The sequence below is a fragment of the Aulonocara stuartgranti genome, assembly GCF_965226115.1.
Source record: "Aulonocara stuartgranti genome assembly, chromosome: 13".
Classification (NCBI taxonomy): Eukaryota; Metazoa; Chordata; class Actinopteri; order Cichliformes; family Cichlidae; genus Aulonocara; species Aulonocara stuartgranti.
In genome coordinates, this window is record NC_138949.1 from 10,670,027 (window position 1) to 10,691,569 (window position 21,543).

The 21,543-nt window shown below is 40.1% G+C and overlaps 1 protein-coding gene and 1 long non-coding RNA gene across 2 annotated transcripts in view; both read left to right on the forward strand.

The window, feature by feature from the left end:
• The window catches only part of wdr11 (WD repeat domain 11), a 63,862-nt gene that overhangs the window by 4,015 nt on the left and 38,304 nt on the right, over nucleotides 1-21,543 (forward strand). The window contains 5 exon segments of the mRNA XM_082556253.1: nucleotides 5,157-5,322; nucleotides 9,572-9,674; nucleotides 10,356-10,551; nucleotides 11,299-11,399; nucleotides 13,592-13,768. Of these exon segments, the coding sequence (XP_082412379.1) occupies nucleotides 5,157-5,322; nucleotides 9,572-9,674; nucleotides 10,356-10,551; nucleotides 11,299-11,399; nucleotides 13,592-13,768 (743 nt within the window).
• Nucleotides 13,865-16,682, forward strand: LOC309719876. The gene is made up of 4 exons (XR_014280344.1): nucleotides 13,865-14,505; nucleotides 14,901-14,973; nucleotides 16,171-16,222; nucleotides 16,422-16,682. It is a non-coding gene; the product is annotated as an uncharacterized lncRNA (long non-coding RNA).

A 21,543-nucleotide genomic window follows, 5' to 3' on the forward strand; every position in this document is an offset into this window, starting at 1 on the left:
AAGCCAAGATCTTCATACAGTACAGCATGTTAATATTTTAATAAATGTCTGAATTTCATCTCAACACTTATGTAGGTGCTAAAGGATAATCTGTGGAATATATTTGTTTCAATAGTTAAGTCAGTTTTTAAATCAAACTTCCTGTAGGTTATGTCACCCTTTCAGTGTCATGTTTTATTGAAATGCTATGGCTCAATGTTGTTCAGTTCCCTTTTTTTGTCTCTTGTTGTTCAAAGTAAACTACAAAGTCTTATCGGTTTAAGACAGCGGTCTCCAACCCCGTTGTTTGGTACCAGGCCCGCTAGAGATGAGGCTCGGGTGTGAAATTTATGGTTTTCGGGATTTTTTTTTATCGTTAACTCTGTTTCTCTGGGTCTTTTCCCGTGTTGTAGTTGTGTGTCTTATTTTGAAAGAAATATTTACACGTTACCATAGCGACCAAAGAGTATTAGGGGCAAGGAGAAGGATGTTACTCTCAATGTTGTTGATGCATTTCAGGAGGATGCTGCTAATAAAGTTACACAATTCCACAGTGAATTTGCGTTTATTATTATATTTACAAAAATACCACAGGTTTTGTCTTGGTCGTATCATTTTATTTTGTTGTATTTATCCGTGACACCTTAAAGGCCGGTCCGTGGAAATATTGTCTGACATTTAACCTGCCCGTGGCGCAAAAAAGGCTGGTTTAAGAGGACTGACTTAAGGCAGTCATAGTTATCACTGTTACATGATAGAAGTGATGTTTCTCTGATTGTAACGTATGATATGATTTCTAAGTAAACACCAAGGTTTATTTACTGTCATATGAACTAAATCTCAGTTACTAACCAGTCTTTGTAATGTACAGGGCTGGAAGCATACACTGTTTGGCCACAACATTAAAAGCAGCTGCCTAATATCAAGTCAGTGCCTGTCGTACCTGCAAAACACTGAATGATCAAACTGACTGTAAAGTTTTATCCAGTTATTTTACATTTACGAAAGTTTATTTTGAGTTTTTATATTTTAATCTGTGAAGAGGTTTACAACGAAAGCTATCAAAAGAATGTGAAATTCAATTAAGTTTTATTTATATATGTATTATTTGATCAAAACAGCGATTGACCTGCTCAATCTGACTCATTGCTGGGAGAGCACTTTAAATCAGTATTACTCCTGGATTTGTTTGTATTTTCTCAAGGAGGAAAAAGAGCCATTGTCAGAGAAGATGTTGGTTCTCTTTGGATCTGCCCTCGCATGTGAACAGATTTATACAAATTTAAACAACATTAGCCCAAAAATGCGCATTTTTGTTCACACTTAGTTTTGGAAATGTTGATTAAATGGTGATAAAGTCTTTTCTCTTCTTATGCCTATTTCACATTTTTATTGTCTGATATTATTGATGTAGTTTCTCACATGACAGCTTGAGGAATATTAATAGCTCCTGATCTAAAATAATTTTGACGTGTGAGTCCAGAACCACTTCTCCTCGGTCCAGTTCTCACATTCATTCTTCTGTGAAGAGGGGTCAGCATGAGCAGTCAGACCAGGCTGTTGTTATGCATGCCTATATACAGTGAGCTCTGTATTTTGCCTCCTTTCTGTCATAGCCAGCATTATTATTTTCATCACACTCTTGCCCCCATCAAGGTCACTAAGATCACACTTGCCCGTTTTCTGCTTTCAGGACATCATATTCAAGAACTGGCAGTTCACTTGCTGTTTAATTTCTCACACCCTTACTCAGTGTAACAAGATAATCAATGTTATTGACTTCACCTGCCAGTGGTTTTAATGTTGTGGCCGATTGGTCTTTCTGTAGAGTATATTTTACTCCGCACTGACCTGAGACCTCCCTGTTCATTCGACAGCAAAGCTCCTCCAAATTATGTGAACAGGAGAAGTATTCCAGACACTTTTTCAAGCCTAACCAATAAAAATGGCCCGACAAGCAACACTGTAAGAAGCAGGTCACGGAGCATTTTTGTTGACAGCAGTATGGACTAACACGGTCTATTTTTATGTTTGGTTTGTTTTCTTTTTTCTTTGGTCATTGCAGAAAAAAAAATCAAAACAGGAACAGCACCTTTCACTACATAGATGACCTAGTTTTGATGTAACTGTCTCTCCAGCACAGCAGTGAGATTCCTCTTTAAACTTAGATCAGATGCTAAATCAAGTCAAGGGTCCGGGAGAAGCATTTCTCAAGAGAATAAGGAAGGATTTGATCACTTGGCATATTTGCTACATTGATTTTTAATTCTGAAACGCAGCAGAAGTAGTGATGTACTTCTTCTGGCTTCTTATTCCATTAGTTGACAAACTTGATAAATTGTATAAGCGCTAATTTAGAAAAAGTTGCATGAGCTGTAGACGTGTTTGATGTGCTGGCAGCTTCCTGCTGGAGTGGTTGTGACTGTCAGGTTATTTATAGCAGCATGCCCCAGTCTCTCTGTCCACCCACCAAGCCAGTTCTGATAACAAACACTCCATTAATCTTACTTATCTTTATTCTCTCGTGCCTTTCTCATTTTGTCTGTTTTAGTCTTCTATCCATGTGTGACAACTTCCTTCCTCACCTTTAACTGTGTGTAATTGCTATCCAGGATGCTGTATTCCTTCAGTTCGCCTTTGTCTACAGTCTCTACTCTCGCCGGTTCTGTCTGCTTGTGGGTGATAAATGGAGGATTTAAACAAGACTGTTCTCCCACAGCGTTATCAGAAACTTACTGAATACAGTATGGTATTGTGTGCATTAGTGTCCCATCAGGGAGCCATTAATCTGGGTGTTAGCCACTAGAGATTTGGTTCATATATCAAAATGAAGTCAGCTATACTATTACATATACAGAGCAATGTCGACTAATGTATGTTTTCTTTTAAACTGACAGAAATATTTATAAGTTGGATTTTAAAAAAAATCTAAATAATTCACTAAGACGCTTGAAGTTGTAGTTCTTATGATTATGAAAAAATCATAATGATTTTGATAAAAGCAGTAAGTCTGAATAATCAGGCCTTTTTTAAATTCATGGCTTCATCTGAAATCATGTTGTGTGCAGAGCGAGTAGTTTTCCACACAACAGGGAATAGCAAAGTTAATTATCTTACCGATGAGTTGGGGGTTCTGTCTGACTGTAGCTGCTCTTCATAATGCTGATCAAAAATGGATGAAACTGAATCTCTTGATTTGGACACATTCGATGAACAGTCGCTACCCACACCGACAAATGCACAGTTAATGCCGGCTCGCTGGTTTCAGGGCAGTATGATGCTGCCCTGCGACTGCACACTGGACTTATTTCAAAATCAGAGGTTAATCAAGCAAACATTCAACCACTTATTCCCAACACTGTTTCTTTAGGGCAGCTGTGGCTGGATAATAAATGGATAATTGAGGACTTTTGTTCAAGCTCAGTCTTCACTTCAGTCTTAGAGGTGTGATTTATGGCTTTGTACTGTGGTGATGTACACATGCAACACCTGCTTCCAAACACTACAAACTCTCGAGTTTTATTTGAAGCTCGGCTGCAGGTAGTGTGAGAGCAATCGAAAAAGAAACAACATAACATGAAAGAGAACCCGGTCATTCACAGACATGTACAAAAGTGATCAGTAATGGAGTGACGTGACCAACTGAAATGGACAGGTTTTGTTATAGAAGTATTTTAGGTTGTGGTTTGTTTGTTTTTTTTGTCCCACAGTGTGAGCATCAGTTCAGTTTTCTGCTGTATCATCTCCAGCAGCTGCCAGTGTGTGTGTAAACTGAATTTGTATTGTGTAGATAACAAGCTCAAGGTGGTGTGACTGCTGTATAAAGACAGTATTTGACTTTAATGTCCTTTGGGTGAGTTAAATAATAGAACCTTGAGAGTGCTTTAAAACTTTAATAAAGGCATCCACCTTTGCTATCAAATGTCCTGCGTCTTTGATAGCAAACTCACTGCGTGAGCACACATATGTGTATGTACTTAGCAATATGTAACTGTGTGTGATCCTCTGACCGCTGTAGCCTTCATGTCTTATTCATAACAACGACTGAGAGAGCGAGAAGGGCGTGTGATGTTTTGGTAATTGGAGAGCTGAATATTTGAGGGCTGCAGTTTTTTTTATTTCCCTTTTCTCCCTTTTTTCTTTTTTCATTTCTCTCTGAAGATCTGTTGCTTGCAATCTAAGGTCTGCTCCTTTCTGATGTTCTGCCTTTGGTGACTCAGACATTTTAGCCTCTATCTCTTTCTTTTCTGACTTCAGTAAGCTGCTAAAAGTGTAATTTATCTCAATAACTCCTAAAGCTTCCCCTACTGAGTCTATTTTATCTGTTACACTTTCCCCAGATGATAATGATCTCCATTGTGTTATAAGGTTTGTCTCTCTTTTATTTGATCTTGCCGTGACCTAGAGGAATTCAGCTGTTGGAATGAGTTATGGCTGTAGACCTGCTCGTAAGTTCAGTCCAAATCGTCTCTTTTTCCTTCTTGAGTGAACTGTACTGAACAGAAGTACCTGTGACCGCTTTGCTGTGATACGGAGAGATCAAAACTGGTTGCCGCCACAGATAATAGTACCTGTCATTAATTTGGTCACACATGAAAGAAGTCGCTGTGAATAACAAATCAGAGCAGCCAAAAGTAACGTAAAGGAAATTCTTTGCAATTCTTACAGTACCTGCTTAGTTCATCAGCCAACCAACAATAATAAGTCATTCATTCTAGCTTCTATTTGGGAAGACATGAATAAATATCAAGTTGTCCTTAGAAATGAGATTTTTATATTTTATATTGAATTTTAAATCTAGCGTCATATTGGTTTGCATGGAATTTGCATTTTTCATATGCATGTGTTGTTGTTACAGCAGAGTCTCATTATATCCTGATTTATCTGGAGAATAAGACTGACTTACTGAGCGGTATATTATCTAACCCTCATTTCTAGTCATCGTAATTTGCATTTTTCATCTTTTGTGTCCATTAAATTGCGCCGTAAACAACACGAGAAAACAGGCAATTCCAGGACATGCTTAATCCTTGGATTAAAGAAAGTCTTTTTGTCAATAAAGATTGATAGTTTATTATTTACCATTCCATCTAGTTTGTTCTCAGTTTCAGTGTCAGCCCGTTTTAACTAACTTCCTGTTCTCATTGTTGTCATTCCCCTGCTCTCTGATGCTTTAGGGCAGAGGCTGTGACGCTGAACGACTGCCTGCAGCTATCCTACCTACCTTCGAAGAGAAACCACATGCTGCTGCTTTATCCCAGAGAAATTTTGATCCTGGACCTGGAGCTCAGTCAGACGGTGGGTGTGGTGGCCATCGAGCGCTCCGGGGTTCCCTTCATCCAGGTGAGGCACGCTGCAAAAATACGCAGCAAAATCCCTTTAATATGGATCTCGGTTAAACTCGAAGAGATGAAAGTTAACCTTAAAACAGCATTAAATTTTCAGGCTCTGAGTTCTCACCAATCACTTACTCTTGACGTTATGTGCAGGACATTTTTTAAACTGCTTTGCGCTGACACCGTAGTTGGTCTAGGTGAAAGGATGGCTGTGTTATGTGGCTTTAACAAACTTCATATATCAACATCTTACTTGAAGAGCTTTACTGAAATCTGTCTTTTTTATGGATGATTCCTCCAGGAAGACAGTTCCTCCTGCCACGAATGATAAAGTTCTTAACTCTTTGCACCCGCCTCTGCAGTTGTTTCTCCTCATTGGGTGTGACAACTGCACATCAGGACTGTGTAGTCATTAGCAACAAAGGGGGAAAAAGTCCCCCCTTTCTTTATACTGCCTCTCCACAGCAACAGACTTGACCTTTAGGTGCCAATTCACTTTCTTTTAAAGTCTGGATTTCTAATTGGAAATTGATGAATGCCGTGGGGGTATTACACTGAGGATTTGTCACAGCTCCAGTGCCAGTAATTGAACAGAAACTGTCTTAAAGTCGCACCGTTCGCTCCCCCTTTCTATACTTACTCTCCGTCTCCAAAAGATTGACCACTGTGCTGCCCTGTCATTACACAGAGTAGCTCTCCTTATTTTTCACGGCAGTGGTTCTACTGTATTTGAGACCTAATGTGCCTTTTTGAAACTCGTTGAATTTCATGCCTGAATGTACATGCATGGAACAGTTTGCAGTTATTAGTTCATCTCTGCAGTCGATGACATGTTCTGCTTCTGTGAAATTGCGCTCTGTTCTTTGTATTATTGTCCTATCATAAATCATACTTTATTTGGGTTGTCACTGATCTTGTTTTAATAAACGTCTCTATGGTTTAACAACACAAAGGTAGAGAATGAGCGTTTGTAGTCAAGGAGTAAGATCTAAAGTCACCAGGGGCAGAAGCAAAGGGGTATTACTCAGCTGCCTAGGCTCCGTCTGACCAACGCCTCCTTTCTCTAAGTGTTATAAAGTGCTTGTCTTCCAGCCAATTTGCATGACTGATGACACAGGTCTATGTGGCAAAGGTCTATGCTCGAGTGTACAGAGGCTCCACTGTCAGGTTGGGGCATACATAGTGTGCAGTTGCCAGTTTGTCAGGTCAACATGGCCTACAGTCATTTTTCCATCTATCAATAGCAAACTAGTACAGAATCCATCAATTTGTTGTTTATCTGTTCATTTTCAACAAGGTGCTGATTTACTTTGATTTCAAATGGCTGCAGATTGATGTCTTGCAGTTTTTGCATTTCAGTATTTGGAATATTTTGTGCACTGGCATAAATTGAGTGAGGTGTTTTAAAATGTACAGTATGTTCAATGAAATCAGACGTTCAGAAAGCCAACAAAAGAAGCAATGTGAAGATGTCAAAATAACAATCACAACTGAATGCACATATTTGTGAATAAGATGAATTTAACTACCGGTAGTAGTTTGATTTGATTATCTGTTAGAAGTAACAAAAAAAAGTTCAGTGATGTAGCCTCACCAGTGACTGTAACGTTAATATATTAATTACTGTCATGAGTTAATAAGGTATAGAAACATGAGAACTGCACTGAAATAGAATTTATTGTTTACAGATCATACCAGGTGAGCTCTGTAGGCAGGGCTCTAGACTAACTTTTTGCCATGGGCGTACCGGTACGCCTAACTTTAAAAAGTTGGGCGTACCGGCACAAAAGTTAGGCGCACACAAATTTTATAATAATTGATATAATATAATGTGTTTTTCTGGATACACTGTGCTTTTTCAGCATTCAAAGATTGATGACACCGTGTCAGAGCACTGGCTATGAATTTCAGAAGGATCAGGCCTTAACAGAAAAGTTAGGGCTGCGTATCATCACTGATTTCTATAATCCATTCGATTCCGGTTTTCAAAGTCCCGATTCGATTCAACTTGGCCTCAGCCAGTCAGAAATATTATAATTCTGATCATTTATCAGCACTGACTTCATCAGAATTGTGAACATCACAGCAGATGCCTTTGTGTGAAAGTAACTGAGAATAAAACACAGAAAAACATGAAGGAGATTTTCCTGGTCTGGCTTTTTAAAGCAGAAAACCTTAAAAATATTCTACAATGTTCTGCATATAAAGTTTAAATTTCTTCAGTATTGAACAACAGAAAAAATAGGCTTTCTTGTCCGAGGTCATTTAAGTGAAAAAGAAAAAGCGCTGTAAACAACGGTAGACTGGTGGGTAATAAGCCAATGAATAATACAGAAAACAGAGATTGGAGACGGAAACTGTTCTTGAAGTACAGAGAGAGAGAGAGAGAGAGAGAGAGCTAGCTGTGCATGAAGTGTGATTTTAATAGTCGTGGAAGCAAAACAGCAAAATTCATGACGACATTGATCAAATGTGAAGCGCAGTTTGCTGCTTCTTTTGCTGCTGGCTCGGTGAATTTTGGTTGGAGAGACAAAACCTGCAGCTCAGAATCAGCGCAAAAAGACGTAATCACAGCGCGGACCGGACGCATCAGGATCGCTGAGCTCCGACAGCGTGTCCGTCTGCGGGCCGGCGGGTGAGAAAGCCGAGAAAGACAAAGCTGATTCTGATGCGTCGGTCCGTTCTGTGTTTACGTCTTTGTGTGGAATCCGTGTACCTGCTCTCATTTGCTGTTTGGTTGTTGTTGAAATGGTTTTGTGAGCTTTAATCTGAGAATCTGGCGTTTCTGGCAAAACACAGTTATGTTTAAAAGTTGATTCAGGATTTAATGAATTGATATTGCTTTATTCAAGCTACTCACCTCCCACTTCCACCTGCACTTTCAACTGGACCACGGCCAATCAGAGAGGTCCCGCCCCTGACTATCTCTGATTGGTTTAGTCCACGATAGGGGCAAAATGTGTGTCTGTTGTTGACCACAGGGAAGGTTGCAGATTTTTTTTTTTTTTTTTTTGCCACCCTAACAGTTGGTCGCACAGGTGCAACCAAATATATATATATATATTTTTTTAGTCGCACCACTGAAAAATTTGGTCGCATTTGCGACCAAATTGGTGGCACTCTAGAGCCCTGGTAGGGCTTTTGTCATACAAAATATGGATAGATTTAAATAACTGAACACTTCATTGTTATTATGTTATAGTTTTACACACAAAATTCAAATCCAGTCCAAATTTCTTTATGCAGCATATTTAAAACAACAAAGTTAACCAAACTGCTGCACATGAAACGGAGAATTACACAATAAAATAACAGATGTACATGCCCACACACATCAATAAATATATTCAAAGGATCACAGAAATGGATCTGATATTTATACAACGCTAGAACTGGCCCCAAAATGCTGCTGCTTCTTTGCACTTTCAGATAAAACTATTTTCAGAGCTGTTAAATGCAAACAAGTCATTCAGTGTTTTTGATGACAGTCTTGTTGTCCGTTGTGCTCCGAGAAATGTGAATTTTCTTCTATCCTCGCTAATGTGGAACAGCAGTCACTTCAAAGTGCTTTATATTGTAAGGTAGAGACCCGACAATAATACAGAGAAAGCCTCAGCAATCAGACGACCCCTTTTGCGACAGTGCGAAGGAAAAACTCCTCTTTTGCACGACAAAAGCTCTGGGACGGGCATCCATTTGCCACGACTGGTTAGGGGTGAGGGGAGAGAGTAAAAGTGTAGAATAATTACTTGAAGTACAACTGTAATGAATTCTGCTGTATATTTGCACAACTCATCATCAGGATAATTTTTTTGTATGATAATAGATCTTGCCTGCTGTAGTCGGCAATATTTTGAATTCCCAACTTCTTAGCTTATTGTCCATATATTTATAAAACATGACTATGCCATAACATCTTAAGTCTGCACAATAATATTTTTCCCAATCACGTCATCAGTATGTCTCAGCAGCCTTTGGCAAAAATCCCTCCTTTTCAGACTAGCATGAGATCTGACAAGCTAATGAAGCTTAGCCCCTGCTCTGTTTTCCTCTGTTTGTGCCAAACAAATTTACACATGTAGGTTTTGATGAGTGTATTAGGGGGTTCTCATGCTGTGGAGCAAATACATTGGCAAATTCATGCAGTGCTTAGAGCAAATGTAAACACCACCTGTTCAACATTAAGTCTCAAATAGACATTTGGCAAAGTCACAATCACACATGATCCCCTTTTTTTCCACTCCCTCTGTGTTTAGGTGATTCCCTGTGCTCAGAGAGACGCCCTCTACTGTCTCCATGAGAATGGTTGTATCACACTACGAGTTTGTCGCTCCACGGTTGCCACTGAGGAAGCAGCGGGTATGAAACCTTTTCACAATGGTGTATCCACTCACAATCTGCACATAGCCGTTGTGCTTTACTCACTCCTCACTTCAGCGCCTAAGCTGCTCCTCACTTCAGTGCTCCATCCCCCAGTCATCATCTATTCAGCCAACTGCACTGCAATTGGATCCTGTAGCCTTTTTCCCTATGCTCCAGTGGGCATTTAGCCCCTTACTGTCTCATTTATCTTTGGCTTAGCGTGATAGGCCAATGGGAGGCAATTGTCTCGCTGAATCTCTCTCTCTTCCTCACTTACTCTCCTTGCTATCTCCTCCACACACATCTCTCTATACCCATTTTCCTTTTATTCCCTGAAATTTCCTCTTGTATCTCTCACCTACTCTTTTTACTGCCTTAAATCTATGTAAAGCTCTCTATGCTCTCTATTTTTCTTTTAATGTGGTCAAAATTGTTCTTTCAATCGTATATACTCCTATTCTTCTTCCTTTTTTCCCCCTCCGTTGTCAGTATTATGAACATCTACTCTGTAGACTTTGACATTTTGTATTTTTTTCCTCTCGTTTGTCCTTCTCAATCCACAATTTCCATCATGTGGTTTTTATCTGCCACTATTCTTCCTGCATGTCGACCTCGCTGTACATTTTTTCTCTTCCTAATTCTTTGTTGTATTTTTCCTTTATTCCTTTGGTTTCCCAGACCCAGAACAGAGTGTCCAGGAGCTTGTGTACGACCTGCGCTCTCAGTGTGACGCCATCCGAGTCACAAAGACCGTCCGACCATATCGCATGGTGATTTGCCCCGTCAATGAAAACAAGGCTGCGCTCATGGTCAGCGATGGCAGAGCCATGCTGTGGGAGCTCAGAGCCCACACCGGCAAAGCTGCCAATCCTAGGTACACACACACACACACACACGTATGCAGAAAGCCAAATAATTCTGCAAAGTTACATTACAATTTCACAGTTGAAAGCTAGACGTAATGGTTAAAAGTTTGACTACTTTGTAAGGTGACTCAAGCTGACTTTAAATAATAATCCTCTGACCTAAATGTAGTCTTCATCGTGACTGGCGCAGGTGGGCTGTGCAGAGGGGTTTGGTTGTCGTTGACGTGTCTTTTCGTTTGATGGAGCGTTCCCTCGCTGCTGTCGAGAACAGTTTTGTATTTCTCTCTTAAGTCAGGTTCCTACGTGAGACAGAGTGAATTCTGCCTGCCTGTGAACAAGCCAATTTAATGTGGGCAAACAAGAGAAATCTACAGCATTAAATGAAAAAGGGATGAAAAGTTTTTGCTTTCCGTCAGTATGTGAGGAATTTTCTTATTATAGTCTTGTTTGAATTCATTTGCTTGACAGGTGGGTTTTCTGTTTCACGGCTAATGAGTTGCAGAAGTTTTCTTTTGCGGTGCTCTAAATTGACAGTCTGATGTTTCCTAAAAAGTTTTTTAGCTTACGTTTGATATAATGACATAAATTATATTCTCAGTGAGGTGGTTTTGAAAGGGAAAGCTGAGTTAACTAAGGAAGGTTAAGACGCAATGCATATAATTAGTATGCAGTTTATGAAATATCGCATGTGTTTATTCATTTATGTCACTCTGAAGTTCATGTGGTGAATGATTCTTTCTCTTTCTCCACGACAGCTCGGGTTTGTCGCCGCTCTACTCCCCTGTGTCATTTTGTGGAGCTCCACTGGGTCCAAACCAGAAAAAGATTCAGGATCTGTCTCTTAACAGCATGATTGGTATGCCTAAACACACCACCACCATCAACACTCCACTACAATGCACATCTCAGACAATATAGTTTGCTGTTTGGAAGGCAAAACGTCACACATGTCACATCTTGGTGCAGCTGAAGCATTCTCATTCTCATCATAGAAGGATGGTTGTAATTTTTTTGAGAGAAAATGTGAAAACTCAAAAACATGAAGGGAATTAGATTATTGTGTGTGGATGCTGCAGGTCTTAGTGTATCTTTTATTGTACCTCTGCGAGTTGAGTGGGCCTCAAGGCACCCCTTCAGTTTCTGCTTTAATGTGTGACTGCTGGTTTCTCCTCTGTGCACTTCACAAGCCAGCCTTATTCCCCTGTTGAGCAGCTCTGCACAAAGAGTCCCATAGATGCATGGCCCTTCCTCTCTTTCCCTTTTTCCCCTTTTTTTTTTTTTGTCTCATCTTTTCTGCTTATGATGTCTCTCCTTCATTTAATTCTTTTTTTCCTCTCCACCCTCTCTCTTTATCCTCCCTGATGATTTAAGGCTGCCTGTCAAAAGATGAATGTAAATGTAAAATTGTGATAGGATGATTTTTGTGTGTGTTAGGTTTGTCATTTGTATTAAGTGAGAGTTAACTTGCATTGGGAGGTAGACCTGTGGGAGGTGGATGACATTAGAAGGGAGGGGTTTTCTGTCTCATCCTTAATCTATATATATCTATATCTATACAGATATGTATACACACACAGACACACACAGACACAGACTGAAGCCATCTACTGCCTGGAGCAGTAGCTCTGTTTGACAGTTGCTGACTAAAGCTCTTGTTATGAGGAAATATCACTGTCATGCAGGTTACTTATAGTCTGTAAAACAAAAACATGCTTGTTATTACACTGAGATGTGGAAAGAGCTGGTAACTAGAAAACCATTTTTCCTTTGTTGCAATCTATGGTAGGCACAGTGTTGTTTGTTTGGGTTTTTTTTTTGTTTTATTTGTAGTTATAATAATATAAGATTAGAATCTAACTCCAAGCTGAAAGACAAAACATCTCCAGTGTAAAGAAATCAAGAAAACCAAATGAATTATTTAACAAGTGCTAATGACAATTTAAGGTTTGTTCCTCGGGGAATACTAAAGCTCTCCAGCAGATACACAGATAAAGATGAATTATTCGTTCACAGTGCATTAAAATGCGCAGTCTGATGTGCAGTAATGAAATTATTTTAAGCGAATCGCCTTCACATCTATGTCTCAGTCTGTGATTTTAAAGTATTGAAGAAACTTGCTGTTACTTATCTCGTACACCCGTTCTCTGATAACATGAGTGTGGTGTCTTACTATTGGAATGCTTCCTCAGCTACCTCAGAGACCTTTACGTCATTACTCCAGTGCTGGCTGCCAGTCGTGACACTCGCATTACGGAGGGCCCACCCACATCCCAACAAAATGTTTTCTTGATATTTAAAATTGATTGTTGATTAAAATTGATGAGGGCACTAGCTACTCTTTGCCTTTAGTGCTTTAACATACCACTAAATTCTTATGATAATTACAGCTGCTCAGCCTGATAACTAAGTCCACAGCTCATTGAAATAACCAATATTAGTTCTTTTCTATTGCCTCCAGCTGTAGTTGCATTGTGTACAACGTTTCCACTTCAGACAAACATGTGCTTTGTTTTAGATCAGTAAGGCCAAGTTGAAATTTGTATTCAAAAGACTTCTATTAAGCTTCTTACAAGTACGAGGTGTCTACAGTCTTGATTTGGGATGATTTACTTCCTGCACAGTATTCAAACACTATTTGTTTCACATAATGTAGCATCTTGTTATTGCAGTTCACTTGTTGATGTTGCTGCTCTCAAGAAGCTTCTGTTTATATTTGGTTTATATTTTTTTGACTTTTTGTTTATTTTGCTTGTGTTTATTTCTTCGTTGAACATATTCATACAGATGGTAGCACCCACTGTTGCTGTCTATGCGTTATACAGTGATTGATTTACAGAATGACAGCCTTCCCTCTACATATGAGCTGTATAAGATAGAATACAATGGTGACAGTGATAATGAAAGAAAGTCTTGATTTTGGTTAGATTTTCCTAACCTGTTGTTATTTCATTATTTAAGGAGCAAATAAGAGGTAGTTTTTCACATTATGTCCAACTTAACACTTGACGTCTTGTCTTTTTATTTTATCTTTTTTTTTTCCATCTCCAGGTCAGACCTTGATAGCCGGTGAGACTCTTCCTACATCTTCCCACCAGCAAGAAGTCCAGCTGAAGTTCCTGCTAACCGGTTTGCTGTCTGGTCTGCCACTGCCACCATTTGCCATCCGAATGTGTCCACCTCTTACCACCAAAAATATCAACCACTATCAACCCCTTCTGGCTGTAGGTAGGTAATAGGAAACCAGTTACTCACAGTCACGCAATTCTGCAAAACTTTATGACAAATGAGTCACTACCACTGGCATATGAGGTTTCTGTTTTTCTGGGGGGGGGGGAAAAAAAAACAAAAACTATTGATTTGTTATATCATTATGTAATCATTAACAACCACGTAACAGTAAATTTAACTGGACGTTGGTAAATTCTGCAGAAACTGTAAATGCAGCGAATTCTAGTCTAAATGTCCTGTTTTTGTTGAACTGTATACGTTCGATTTGCTTTCTTTTGAGTTCACATTGGCAGTCCTACAAGTCCACAAAAGATTTCAACACAGTACTGCTACTGTTTTATCATCATTACCTACTGTTATTGACAAGTCCTTGATACACAACCAAGTGAATTAGATGTCAAAGCATTTGTAAATTAATTGTGGCAAAACATTTAAACATTGACTGTATTGTGAGTAATTGTCAAGCTGGGTAAGTTAATGTTGACGAGCACTTTGGTATTTGAGACAGAGTTCGCGGCCCACTGAGGAGCGAAAAAGGACTTTGGTTCTATTATTCGGGGACATATTCTTCCTTTGTAGCTTTTGTTCATTTTTTTTAAAACGCTTCTGTAACTCAAACCGGATTCACCTTTGGTTACCTTGGAAACCAGTGCTGCGTTTTTCAAACCTCCCGTCTCTGTGTGAAGATGCATGTTGACTGCAGACGATAATTAAACATCATCGAAACTGGAATGGTAAGAAGAAAACAAGCTTTCTTTAGTTCATTTAATTTGTAATTGATGTTCTATAGCGTGGAGGGCTTTACCGTAGAAGTGCATAAAAGTGGCATAAATAGTTTTATTTTTTATGTATTCTTTTCTAAATGTGGTTCCTTTCCAAGCGGCAGTTATTTAAAAAGAAAATGGATAGAAGGCCTATGTATTGTTTCTCTGTTTACTATTTACCTGGATTAGCTTTCTTATTGCTACTTACAAAAATCTTTTCATTATTAGGTTTTGTTTTTTTCAATTATAAAGGTCAGATGAATTTTCATTGACATGTTTAGGTGATGATTTTTAATGCAATTGCCGTTGTTGCTGCAGTGTTTTAGCATTTTACCGTCTTTATTATTTCTGTTTGTTTATGCCAGAGGGGATTTAAAGATGGAGGAATGCCTGATAGAAGACTCACACCAACAAAAAAAACAGATATCATTCACGGATGTAAGTTCTTTAACGAATATTTACTGTGTGTAAAATTTCCATCTCTGCTTCTTCTGTTGGCATTTAGTAGCTATAAATAGGGGTGGGTTTTTATAATCGATTTATCGATTAAAATCGATTCTGGCTTGGATAACGTAAAATCGATTCATTAAAATCCTGAATCGATTTTTTTAATATTAATTTATTTTGCCCGAAATGCCAGAATCTCAGGTGAAAGATCACAAAATTTCAACAACCACCAAACAGCTAAGACAGTAAATGAGAGCAGGTACACGGCTTCTGCACAAAGACGTAAACACACAGCGCAACCCGCGGATCAGAATCAGTGAGATGTCGCCTTTCTCAGCTTACTTCCGAAAAGTAAACCTGATTTCTGCCGTTCAATATTGAACAACTTTAAACTTTTTAAAATTAAGCAAAATGCAAAACGCTTAGCCGTGTCTGTAATAAAACTGCTGTAACTTCAGAGGTAATGTTCATGTGTTGATTAATGGTTTTCTTTCGTTTTTGATGTACTGCAGATTATTTTTATAAAATCCCAGGCCAGGAAAATCACCTTCATGTTTTTCTGTGTTTTATCTTCAGCTACTTTGACACAAAGGCCTCTGCTGTGATGCTCACAACTTTGATAAAGTCTTGCGTGTGTCAGCTTCCTTTTAATAGATACAAAAATATGTAAATGTACTGATCTGAATTATAATATTTCTAACTGTCAAAATTTCCCAGATTCGAATCGAATTAAATCGAATCGTGGATCGAATCGATTCGGGACCTTGTGAATCGGAATTGAATCGATTCTAGAAATCAGTGACGATACCCAGCCCTAGCTATAAAGACATTTTATTGTAATGTCATTACAAAAGGGCTCAACAGCAGTTGTAACACTTAAAGTGATCTTATTTTGGCCCCAGTGCACTGATTGCATCCCACAGATAACTCGTATTTCCTTAAAGCAGCTAATACTTAAAGAAAAAGCTCTTATTCACTATTATTATTATTCACAGAATCTTAAGTGATAGTTGTTATATACCGCTTTATACTACAGACTAGAGACCAGTGTGTACCTGCCTATATTTATAAGGCGTCCAGAATGAGTAGTAATATATATAATATTGTGATTTCAGAACCCCTGAGAACTGCCCTGAGCAATAAATTCCACAATCCGACTGTGCCATTTTTTTTCTTCTGTTTTTTAAGACAGAAAGCCCCTTATTCAGTTCGTTTCGGATGTAGCTGCTGCTACTGTCAGGTACGGGCACAGACATTCTTTTAGTTTTATAGAAAATTTCAAAAGGTTATCAAAAGATAATTGACTTAATGTTTCACTTCTACCATGCCCAGTTTTTCTGTGCGTCAGGAGACCTCTTCCTGTGTGATTTGCTAATCTTACTACACTGTTATGACTGGCTTTTTTTTTTTTAAATTGTCCATCTCTGTTTGCTTCACAGAACCACAGCTGAAAATATCCGGACAGACCTCATGATGAGTGTGAAGATGTTTTCAGTGAATAACAGCTGGATCAGTCTATCCACACTCTAGAGAAACAGCATTGCTGTAACCAATGTGGGAAAGTTCCCTGTATTTATGAGATTGGAATTGTTATCACCTTATTCACACAGAGGCTCAGCCTCACAAGTGTAGCAAGTGTGCCAAATGCTTCCACTGCTTGTATTTTTCAAACTCTGAGTTAATAAAGAAAATACATTTCAGTTCAGGTTTATTGATATAGCACCAAATCACAATAACAGTCACTGCAAAGTGATTTACACAGTAAGGTAAAGACCCTACAGCATTCTGGAGAAAACCCAGACATTCAAATGACCCCCTATGTGCAAAGACCGCGTGAAGGTGGGCTGGAGAAACCTCTGAGCAGAACCAGGCTCAGAGAGGGGCAGCCATCTGTCGTGACTGGTTGGGGCGGGGGGGCAGGAAAAAAAAAAAAACAAAGCATAGGGAGACAGGCAAAACACAGACTGAGAGAGAAAGAAGATGAAAAAGTAATGACATCTTCCAGTGGTAAATAAACAACAACAACAGAAAATCGTGAATCCCCAATGTGGGATAATAATATTTTCATTCCATTCTAAACACCTGGAAAGGGAAAAGAGGTGAATGGAGAAGTGCTCAGTGTGTCTGTTCTTACATAGAGAGTGAGAGTGTCTGTCTCCCAAATCCAAACTGTGAGATGGCTCCACAGGGGAGGGACCTGATAGCTGAAGCCTCTGCCTCAGCTATCAGGCTGAGGCAATTCTACTTTTATTCTACTATCCAAGGAATCACGAGTAAGTCTGCTGTCTGAGAGCGAAGTGCTTGGTTAAGAAAGGACAATGAGGTTTTTAAGATATGATGAGACCTGATAGTTCATGAGAAGGATTTAAAGTTCAATTCTGGATTTAACAGGAAAAAATATCTGAGAGAAATATGATCCTTCTCTCTTGTCCCTGTATTAACTGGAGGCTTTTTATGGAACTTTTAGAACAACCTGACGATAATAATGAATTACAATAGTCTAATTGTAATTGATTAGCCTAGAAGTCATGAATGAACTAGGTTTACGGCATCACTCTCAGTCTTACATATTTGCTTAATATGCTCATTGAAGGACATGTCCTGATCAAAAGTGACCTGAAGATAAGCACAAACTAGCACAAAATATGCATGTCACCTCACTGTTGCATGTTTAAGCAGATAGCAGCAGCTATATATATACAGCTATATATATATATATATATATATATATATATATATATATATATATATATTTATTTATTTTATTTATTTATTAGGGGTGCAACGATATTCGTATCGATATTGAACCGTTCGATACAGTGCTTTCGGTTCGGTACGCATATGTATCGAACAATACAACATTTGTAATTTATTTTATCAACTTTCCTTCCGACGATGCTGTCTGTGTTGAGCGCTCAGTGAATCTGCGTTCGACTACTCCGCCTAGGCTGCACTGTCGAGCGCAGATCCACTGAGCGCTCAACACAGATAGCATAGTCAGAAGGAAGAGCGCAGGGCAAGCTAGCAAGACACATGGACCTCCCCCACCCTCATTCAGATCTGGCGTTTGGAATTATTTTGGTTTTCATGTGACTTATGACCCTGAAGGTAAGCGAGTCATGGACTAAAGTAAAACAGTATGTTGGATGTGCCATGCAATGCTCAATTACATGGGTGGGAGCTAGTGTGTTAGCGCAGTTAGCTCGTTAACGTGTTGGCTGTCTAGCCCCACACACGGGGCGATCGGCGGTAGCTCGTTAACGGAGATTTGCCGTGTTGTGGCGTTAAGGTCATTTCAACGAGATTAACCTGAAAGCACTAGTGGGAACACAACGAATATGACTGCACATTTACACCGACATCATCCTAGTGCAAAGACCAAAACAACAAGCATGCTACTAACTTTAGCCGAGTCATTTAGACAGCTGTTAGCACATGATTCTCCTTATGCTGCTGAGAATATAGCCCAGAAGAAGCGGATAGTATAGCTTTTATTTTGGAAAGAGACATTTCTCTGTAATAAAATCTCTTTTCCAAAGATGAGTGATTCCTCAATCAGATACAGGGCTTGCAATATCGCTAGCCCGACGTCCTGGAGCTAGCGATTTTTTTCAGTCGGGCTACCAAAATCTATCTCTGCCCTGCCCGTCGGGCTATTGTAGGAAGGAAAAATATATGTCAATGCTTTTGCATTCTTTCAGAAATGTAGCTGGGTAATTATGTCATTGGCATCTGTGAGCCACTGTCAATATGTGACATATTGAAATCGCGTTTGAATTTGCGCTTGTTTTTTTGCTTTCACTTTGCAATCATGCGAACTGTGTATAGAGAGCGACAGCACTGATCTGTGAGTGATGATAATTTGCGCACCAATTCCTCTGACATCGTCTTATTAATCGTTAGCTTACTATGCAAACATGACAAGTGAAATCTCCCACAGCAAGCTTAAACATGTGAGAGGTTGATTGTGCAGAGAATCGCTGAGCTTATGTGAGTGCGTGTGTAAAAGCAGCAGGATATATATATTTTAGTTCTGCTGAGCCAAATAAGACAGGTCAGGGTGAAGAAGTGACAGCCAAAGAAAAGCTTACCACAAAACGGAGAAGTTATGACAAATCAGACTATAAGGCAAAAAGAAAGTGCAGCTTTATGGTTTCATGGACAAAATAATTTCTGTGGCTGCAATATGACGAACTATATAACCAGGGCTGCACATAAGTGGTCCGCAGGTGCGCGTTCGCTGTCAAAATAAAAAACACGCACAAGGGTTAGGGTTAAATTTAAAAACTGTACTTTTGAGTTAAAATATAAATTTATAATTTTAATAAATGAAAAATTAAAAAGGCATGAACATTTTTTTTTTGTATCGAAAAAATATCGAACCGTGACACCAAAGTATCGAACCGAACCGTGAATTTTGTGTATCGTTGCACCCCTACTATTTATTTATTTATTTATATATATATATATATATATATATATATATATATATATATTTATTTATTTTTATTCATTCTTCGAGACCCAACATCCACAATGACGGCGAAACAACTAGTAGCGCAGTGTTCCAACATTCGAAAGAAGGGACTGCTCTCACAGCTAGAGATTGACGAGGTACAACACAAATGCTACGGCAAGGAGGAGTCAGGACGCCAGGTCAGGGGGGCGATATCATCACCCCCACCCGAGATTGGGTACATAGCCCCAAGTGCGATAGGAGAGTTGAGTGCGAGAGGAACTGACCTGAAAAATAGGATCATGGCCAAGCTTGAAACCTGGATCCCCCATAGCCGGTTACCAAGATTACGTGAAGTACCCTCAGAAGGTCTGCTAGATGATGTTAATGCAGCACTACGGGCAATACCTACAACCACGATTACCGACACTAACAAGCTGATCTACAATACGGCAGCAGTGATCAGTGAGATGCTTGGCTACAAGTTGAACAGTCACAAGGGGCAGTACCCTCCATGGAGAAGGAGGCTAGAGGGCAAGATCAAAGTAGCACGGAGGGAGGTTAGCCAACTAACGGAGTTGCAGAAAGGTGCGACAAATAAGGTGCCTAAGAAATACAGCAAGCTGTCCATACCTGAGGCCTTGGAAACTGCCAAGCAAAGACTCACAGCCTTGGCCAGCCGCTTGAGGAGGTACACCAGAGAGATAGAAGGCAGGAGAATAAACCAGCTGTTCTCCACAGAACCAGCAAAGGTGTACTCTCAGTGGCAAGGGAACAATAAGAGAACAGCACCACCAAGGCTGGAGACGGAGCAATACTGGAAGAGCATATGGGAGAAGGACGCAACCCATAACGGCAATGCTCAGCGGCTAGAGGATCTGAGGGCAGACCACAGCGACCTCCCTGAACAGGGTCCAGTAACCATCACAGTGGCAGATATCCAAGAAAGGGTCTCCAGTATGAAGAGTTGGACAGCACCAGGGCCCGACATGGTTCACGCCTACTGGCTAAAGAAGCTGACTGCACTCCACGAGCGTCTGGCAGCACAAATGAACCAGCTGCTAGTTAACGAGAGACACCCGGAATGGCTAACCAAAGGTCGGACGGTCCTGATCCCCAAGGACCCCAAGAAGGGACCGGTCCCCTCCAACTACCGACCGATAACCTGCCTCAGTACTACATGGAAGCTCCTGTCAGGCATCATATCGGCTAAGATGAACAGGCACATGGGTCAATACATGAGCGGGACACAGAAAGGGATTGGCAAGAATACCAGAGGCGCAAAACACCAGCTACTGGTAGACAGAACAGTCAGCCGAGACTGCAAGACCAGACTGACCAACCTGTGCACTGCCTGGATTGATTACAAGAAGGCCTATGACTCAATGCCCCACAGCTGGATACTGGAATGCCTAGAATTGTACAAGATCAATGGGACCCTAAGAGCCTTCATCAGGAACTCAATGGGGATGTGGCGTACAACACTAGAGGCCAACTCCAAGCCCATAGCACAAGTCACCATCAAGTGCGGGATCTACCAAGGAGATGCTCTGTCCCCACTGCTGTTCTGCATAGGCCTGAACCCCCTCAGTGAGATCATTAACAAGACTGGCTACGGATACCGACTACATAATGGAGCAGTTGTCAGCCACCTCCTGTACATGGATGACATCAAGCTGTATGCCAAGAGTGAACGAGACATCGATTCACTGATCCACACTACCAGGCTATACAGCAATGACATTGGAATGTCATTCGGACTGGAGAAGTGTAGTCGGATGGTAACAAAGAGAGGGAAGGTAGTCAGAACTGAGGGGATTGAACTACCAGAAGGCAACATTGCAGACATAGAGGACAGTTACAAGTACCTGGGGATCCCGCAGGCGAATGGGAACCATGAAGAGGCCGCTAGAAAAGCTGCAACCACCAAGTACCTGCAGAGGGTCAGGCAAGTCCTGAGGAGTCAGCTGAATGGTAAGAACAAGATCCGGGCCATCAACACGTACGCCCTGCCCGTGATCAGGTACCCTGCTGGGATAATAGGCTGGCCAAAGGAGGAGATAGAAGCCACTGACATAAAGACAAGAAAGCTCCTTACCATGCAT